This window comes from Anser cygnoides, chromosome 1 (genome assembly GCF_040182565.1).
Source record: "Anser cygnoides isolate HZ-2024a breed goose chromosome 1, Taihu_goose_T2T_genome, whole genome shotgun sequence".
NCBI lineage: Eukaryota > Metazoa > Chordata > Aves > Anseriformes > Anatidae > Anser > Anser cygnoides.
Window position 1 is genome coordinate 151,721,426 of NC_089873.1, and position 7,843 is coordinate 151,729,268.

Below are 7,843 nucleotides of genomic sequence, written 5' to 3' on the forward strand. Positions count from 1 at the left end.
TGATTTTCAAAGCTTGAAAGTATGTGTTTAAACTACCTACTTTCTCCCTGGTACGCTGGGGATATGTGAAGTTATATTTCGGTAGTCTTAATGAATTTTGAGAAATAATTTCCTCCAATGGCCTTGGGTAAGTGTCGGTTTAATTACAGAGAGAAGCTGAGATTGAAACTTTGCTTTGTCACTGAAATGCTCCTCTTTGAAAATTCTCCGTTCCTCAGGATGTAGTACTCTCTACTCTGAGCTATAACGTAGGCTTTCAGAAAACCCTTGAAGAACTGTGGAAAAAGTGAATACTTCTGCAAATTCATTCATCTGACATCAAAGCTATGAAAGCATTCTTTTAGCAAGCAAGCGAGGCAGATTGAACTCGCATAGGCACACAACCAGACTCATTGTGCGTTTGGTCCCTCTCATTTGGAGACTGTATTTGAAGTAATTTTACGTTCTTTTTGCCGTCTTATTTTCTTATTCTGTACTGAGGTCAGACTGCATCCTCTGCATCTTATTGAGGTCTCCTGCTCTGTAGGTTAAATGGATAGGCCTTTAAAGAATAAAAAGGCATTGATGTTCAGAAGAAGCAACACTATTCAATTAAAATTAAGTAGAAGGTGCTTAAAGAGCTGTGAACCCCCATAGCCTAGATTAAAAAGCAAAGGAAGAATAACAAAAAAGCAAGAGAAAGTCAATGTTTATTAGTTGCACTTTCAGTTGATGCTCAGCTTTGGTATTTCTATTTACTGCTTTTTTCCCTTGTCCTTGTGCTCTAGTACATTGGCAAATAGGTCATAAAAAACACTTTCAGCAAAGACACATTTGATTTATGTCCAGAACTGGTTCTTAGTATTGATTTTTTTTCCCCTCTGGAAAAAAACAAAAGAAAACAAAACTATATGTCTCCATTATTTTCTGAGCCTGGCAATGCAGTGGCACATTTCAGATCTGCTTTTATCTTAAATTACTCATTGCGCTCTTTTATATTTTAAAAAGTCTTTTTGCAAGTCCGAAAAAAGCAGTAGTTTCACGTACTTCCATTGCCATGTTTTTACAGCGGGGAGAGAACAAGAGGAGGAACTGGGAGGGCCTGTGTACAGGGAAATGGGAATTTTAGGAAAAGAAAGCGCAGTTTGGGAAGTTCGTACGATGGCTGTAATTTGAGTTAGTCACAAAAGAGGCAGGAGTGGAACAAAAACAAGAAGTAGATCAAAGGCTAGGAAGCAGGGTTCAGCGGTATGGGGTTTATATCTTTACAGCTAGAGAGAAGATTAGAGCAAGAAAAATACTGCCGTGGGGCTAGGAAGACATTGTGAAGGAATAAGGAAATATACATTGCTCGCATTTGAAAGAAAATCCCCAAGGAAGCAGAAAGAGAAGGAGTGAGAATTAAAAACAAAGATCTCTGAGCAGTGTGAAGCCCTTGTTGAATGAGATCCCTAGCCTGAAAAGAGGGAGGCACACGTAGAAAAGTGCTGCTTAAGCAGTTCGCCAGAACCGCGCCAAGCGGCAAGCTCTGCACTCTCTCATTTTCTGTTTGTTTTCTCTAGTCAGCGGCCCGGTATCAGTGCTTGAGCATGCATCTGCTTGTCTGTGCTTTTGGGGCCTTGGATACATAGATCCAAGAAGCACCCAGGGTGCAAGACCATGTGCATTGGTGGGGGCTGCCGAGGCAGCGTTCCCCCACCTGGTTCATTTGCAGCGTCCCAGTTGTGTGAGCCAGGCCTGGTCTTTGGGGCGCCATGCCTCCAGGGCCTGCTGTGCCACCACCACGGCTGGGGCCTGGTGCGATGCACAGGGTGGCAGAGGTGCCCCATGCCCAGGAGCAGCCGAAGGGTTTTTACCAGCAGCTGTCAGGGTGTGCAGCCCTAGTGGAGGTGACTCAAGGCTTTTGGACTCTTCCCCTGGAACTGTGCTTCACACACACACACACACACACACACACACACACACGCGTTGACTTGCGGTGGCGGGATTGTGCGGGGGTGTGCGGTCCCAGCAAGCGTGGAGAGATAAGCAAGAACAATATAAACACGGGAAAGCACCCGTTTGTTTGCATGAGCTGGAAGGTTTCTGTGAGAAGAGAGTGTGTCCCCCCCACCAGCCCGCCCCCGCAGAGGCTCCTCAATGCTGAGAAAAGTGAGATTGTACTCTCAAATATTAAATGGTTTTCCAATCAGTGCAGAATCTCAGCTTTCACCTGGGTCTTTTGTATGCCTTTGCTTCTTCCAGCAGGAGATTTGTAATAGAGGAAGCAGGTGTAATGTGGTGATTATAAAGATATTGTTGAAAAAAAAAAAAGGGTAAATTTCCAGTGCTTTGCTCCTTTGAGGCTTCCCTTTCAGCTGACTCCATCACCTTTTAGCAAGGTGCCGTGTTTTCGTCCGAGTCAGTCAGTCAGTCAATTGTGTGTAGAAAAAAAGCTGCTGGGTAAATTTGAAACCTTGATAACACATTCCTCCATTTGTATGTATTGTACAGCTTAGCGATGTATTCATTCCTTTGGCTTTCAACATTTCACAACTTTCCATAGGTCATCCTGAGCAACAAGGACAGGTCCCGGTAGATTGAAAGATTTCTGCTTTCAGACACTCATGTCACCTCACTTTGTCTGTTGATTTCCTGATTTTATTTTTATTTTTATTTATTTTTATTTTTTTTTTTAATCAGCAACATCAAATGGGTCTTTGGAGGGCCTGGATAACCAGGAGGGAGGGGTGTGCCAGACAAAAACCATGAAGATCCTCATGAAAGTTGGACAAGGTAAAGACCATCTGCTGTTTCATGAAATCACTTTGATCAGTCTCAGTGTCCTTTTAGTTTTCAGGCTTCTTTTACTAGCATAGAGCAGAGAGCCAGCCGAGTCTAGTGTGGTTGTTCCTCCCTAACAGTCTGAAAGCAAAGCCTATTTTCTGCTCCTCAGCTACTGACAGATTTCTCCAGGAGGAGGGTTGGTGTAATAAGATCTCTTCATTGGAGAGCTCCCTAGAAGGAAAGGTCACCTGGGAGTTACGTGTTTCAGTCATTTTTATTTTCATTTTAAAAACAAAAGCCACAACTGCATTGTTCAAAATTATTTTAAATACATGAAAGGGGGGAAGCTAATATTTCTATAGTTTGCTTGTTATGAATTGTGGTTACAGAGAGGTTTTTGTTCATTGTCTCTTTTCATATATAGATAACCTATTGTGCAGAAAGAAAGAATTATTCTTCTAAGTAGAAGTTGGTTTAGTAGTCAATCAACTTCCTCAGTTAAACTGAAATGTCATCTGCAAAGCTTTTCTTGCCAATTACAGGAGTCCCTATAGTTTCTGCAGATGGCCTCACAATTTAAACCTCTGAAATAACTAATATAACCATTTTGCTTTAAAAGGAAAATTACATTCTTGTATCTCCTAGTCCTTTGCATAAAGATTCTTCTGTTCAAAGTTATCCGTGTTTCACAAGATACCTATAGCTGGCTTATAAGGCTTAATATCATCAGACGCCTAAGCTACAGTGAGTCATTTTTCTCTCCCACAGATCCCAATTCTGCAGGGTTACCTCGGAGCACAGACCCGACCAAGCGCCCTGAGCAGGAAGCTGGTACCAACGGGAAGAGCTCCACCACCAGTCCCTTTGTGAAGGACCACTCAGGTAGGTATTATGGGGTTTCACATGAGAAGTGAAGGGCTCTGGCAGACCATCCTTTGTCCCCAGACACATTTTTATTTTAGCATTAAAATGTCAGAAAATCAAATGTTTTCATACTGAGATGATGCAAAAGCCAGTTCTGATGCTCCGGTGGATAGGACTTTGGAGCTTTGAGTTTTGGCAACGGTTGCTCTTTCCCCTCTTCTATACTGCAGTAGAAGTTAATTACATCTTGTAAGAATATCACTCATTTACAGGAAAGTTTTTGGATAGAACATTCTGTAAGCAGCTTTACGATGGTAAATGCTCCTTACATTTAGTACTCTGGCAGATGAACGAGTCTTTCTGTCTTTCTCTTCCCGTATAATACATTATCAAGTAGTTCTCGACAGCCATTTATAAAGTTTATTTCAAGGCATCTATAATTAATGTCCTGATCTTTTAACTGACCATGCGAAGTCTATGCATGATTGGCTGGTCTTTTACTAAATTTAAATTTATTTTTTTAAAAATATTTATCTAAACAAGATAAACAGATCTGATGGTTCCAAACAAAAAATATGAGGATGCATTTCAAACACTGTGAGGAAGAAAAAAGCTAAGTTTTAAAACACAAGTTCTCTGGAGGAAAACTCAATAAACTGGGAATGTAACAAAGCAAAGCTTGCTGACTGTTGGTTTTGGGGTTCCCAAAAATGACTGCATGTTTTCTGTGCTACTTGTGTAATTTGATATCTTTGATATGACAGTCACAGGGCAGGCTTCAGCCATTTCCTGCTAAGGTTCCAGTAGTTCACAGTTATGTGGACGTAGCATCTGGAGCATTGTTCTGCATGTAAGGGAGCATCAAGAGAGGGAAGTCAGCCCAAATTCTGAAATGAGAAAAGTGTCAAGTGAGCATTAATTTAACTTTTGTGACAAATAATGTGACAATATTCAACAGGTTATTCAGCACGTGAGCTTTTTATGACTACCTGATATGTGTTGTTGTTTTCTTTTAAATAAGTGACAGTTATAATGTAAACAGATATACTCCATAATCATTTTGCCCATCTCCCACGCTGCCTCAAGCTCTTTTGTTTCAGTCGTAAGCATGAGGAGTCCACATAAAGAGACACTAAGGACAGTTTCACTTAAATCAATATCTGATGGATAAAATAGAAGAAGAACTATGTGACATTAAATAGTACCAGTTGTTCTGAGAATTGTTGTTTCCCTGTCTTATTTTCCCCTTGCAGTACTATCCCACCCCCCTCTGCTGCCCTGAGCTGGTCAGCATCTGTTAAAAGATGCACTGTGCATCAAAGGCTGCCTTGTCAGTGCCAGTCCTTGCTGCTGATGGATGATGATGTATGAAACAGGGTGATTTGGGAGCAGCACAAAAGTGAGACCAACAGACACAAAGTCTTGTTTAATATTGATTGCTGACTTCGGCTGTTTGCATTTAGCTATCTAACAGGGTAATTGGTTTGTCAAAGTTTAGCTGTCAGTTAATTCTTCCAGTCTTGCTTACTCTACACATTTTTAAGCAGTGTAAACGGGTCACAGGACGGCAATAACTTTTGTCTGTTGTATTTCCATTCTTTCCAGGATCTAGCACAGATGGCAGTAAGGCTGGGCATTCCAGTATACTGGGTTCAGAGGTGGCCTTATTTGCAGGGATTGCATCAGGGTGCATCATTTTCATCGTCATCATCATCACTTTGGTGGTTCTATTATTGAAGTACCGGAGAAGACACAGGAAGCATTCCCCGCAACACACTACAACTCTCTCACTTAGTACATTAGCCACCCCAAAACGCAGTGGCAACAACAATGGTTCCGAGCCCAGTGACATTATCATTCCTCTAAGGACTGCAGACAGTGTCTTTTGCCCCCACTATGAAAAGGTCAGCGGCGACTATGGACATCCGGTGTACATAGTTCAAGAGATGCCTCCTCAGAGTCCAGCAAACATTTACTACAAGGTCTGAGAAACACACAACCAATTCTGTGGTACAGTTGAGGCGTAGAGGACACTCACTGGTCAAATGCTTTCTGTTGGGGTTTGTGATGACGCCTTGTGCGCTAGGATTGACTCAAGCACAGGGGAGAGAAGGCAACAGCTCTTTCTTCGAGAGCCGACTCGAGCTGGACAGCTTACCTAGTCTGTAGAATTCCTCTCTCGGTGAATCAGTATTCACTAAAAGCTGGAAGACTTTTATGTAGAAGATGCCCATTCTGATTGCTGTACTCTTGTTACATTCATCATCCTCAAAGCCATGTGCTGCAGGCGTTCAGGCATGTACAAAAGCCAAGGGAAGATGGAGTGATCCGTGGATGTTAATAGCTCTAGGCATCCTGGGAAGGTGCTCTAGGATATCAAGCTTGAAATGCAATCTTCTGACTTTTGTGTGTCTCTCTCAGTGCATACTGGATTTGTCACGCAGACCTTGGTGTCTAAGTAAGACTTGTTAAAAGTTCTCTTGCTTTAGTCCGTCACTGTTCCATTTATTTCTGTTATCCGGGGCTCTGCCATCCTTCACATAAGATTTCCTTTCACTCCACCTACTGAATCACTAATGGAACATCAATGTTTGGAGATCTGTGCTCCATCCATCTGCTACAGCAGCCTCACTCGAATGGGTAATGCATTTATAGAAATTGTGTTTGATAGTAAGGAGCCTTCCAGCCAAAAAGTTAGGCTGTCAACAAGTCAAGAGCAGGACTGGGTGGTGGAGGGAAGGGCTGGCTGCAGTTGAAATTGAATACTGCTGCCTCAAAAATAGAAGCTGGGAAGAAAAAAACATTTAGGTAGCACAGCACTTTGGTATGCTAAGTTTTAAGAGGCAAATAGGAGACACAATAACAAGCGCAGTGGCTTAGGGCTGCATTTGAAGGAATTCACGGTTATCAAATACCAGTGTGCAGAAAAAATAGTACCTTCAATACAGTAGAACAAAGGGGTATTGTCAGGAAGTGAACAAGCTTGGAGCGGACAAGACAATAGCAGGCCGCTGAGGATATATTAGGGCAGGGCTGTTGCGGTACTGGCAATAAAATGTACAGCTTTGAAGCTGTAGCAAAAACGTAGTCTGCTTTGGAAGACTTTTAAGCAGACTCAGCTGCTATACTGTCACATTATACTGAACACAGGGAAAGCATTTAAGAAAACAGCAGAGAGCCAAATCTGACCAAGATGATTATAACAGGTCAAATGAGCTGTAATTCTATCACTGGTAAAGTTGGGAAAAGAAAAAAAAAAAAAAAAAAGAAAGCCTTTCTCATCTCTAAAAGTAAAACAGAATTTTTTTCTGACTGAGCCTTTTGACACTTTGGTTTATCTTAGTGCTGTACCTGCACAGTACGTGTAAGTACTGTAATGGGCACAGCAGTTCATTGGTGCTCTGTTGCAAAGTTAAAGCACATACGGCAAACCTCCTGCAGTCCATAAGAATAAAATAAATTATGACACTGAGATGGAGAAGGAAGATATGTCTTATTTATAATAGGTGTATAGAACACAAGGGATATAAAATGAGAGCTTTTCTTTTTCTTTCTTTCTTACTTTTTTGTTTTGTTGTTTTTTGTTTTGTTTTGTTTTTTACTAATATATATTTTGAGATTGCACAGAATCTACACCAGAAGATGTGAAATTCACTTGCGGCAATTAAATAGTCTTAACTTGTCATCATTCTACATATATATGTGTATGTGTGTATATACATATATATGTATTTATGTATGCATATATATGTATACATTAAGAAATGCAGAAACTGCTTCTGGGAAAAGCAACAACCATCCAAAAATAATGGTAATGAGAGCATATACAAACAGAATCCAAAGCCCTTTAAAGGTATCTAATCAGAGAAAATGAGGAAATAAGCCCAAAGAATCAGGAAATCGATGTTACTGCATCACATATTTAACAATGACAAGGTGTGCCGGCATTTATTTTCTGTGTTGTGTTTTCCCTTGCCTTATGAGCTGAAGTGTTCTGTAGATTTCATGGAGATTTGTAGAGAGGGGGTTCAGGTTAAAGTTTTCTCTTTAGCATGGCTATTCCCCTGAAGCTCCCACCCTGGAGAGGAAATAAGAAAACTCTACTTTTATAAGTGCTATGCAAATAGACATTTCTAACATAGTCATGTTACTATGGTAACACTTTCCTTTCTGATTTGGAAGGAAAATGTAGCAACAGCATTTTGGGGTTCTCAGACCTCCAGTGAGTACCTGC

The 7,843-nt window shown here is 41.1% G+C and overlaps 1 protein-coding gene across 1 annotated transcript in view; it reads left to right on the top strand.

Moving 5' to 3' along the window:
- EFNB2 (ephrin B2) overlaps positions 1-6,880 on the top strand; it is a 42,484-nt gene extending 35,604 nt beyond the window's left edge. The window contains exons 3-5 of the mRNA XM_048080796.2: positions 2,662-2,754; positions 3,514-3,627; positions 5,215-6,880. Coding sequence (XP_047936753.1) covers positions 2,662-2,754; positions 3,514-3,627; positions 5,215-5,597 — 590 coding nt within the window. The 3' untranslated portion in view covers positions 5,598-6,880. The remainder of the gene's footprint in view (positions 1-2,661; positions 2,755-3,513; positions 3,628-5,214) is intronic.
- The last annotated feature ends 963 nt before the right edge of the window (positions 6,881-7,843 follow it).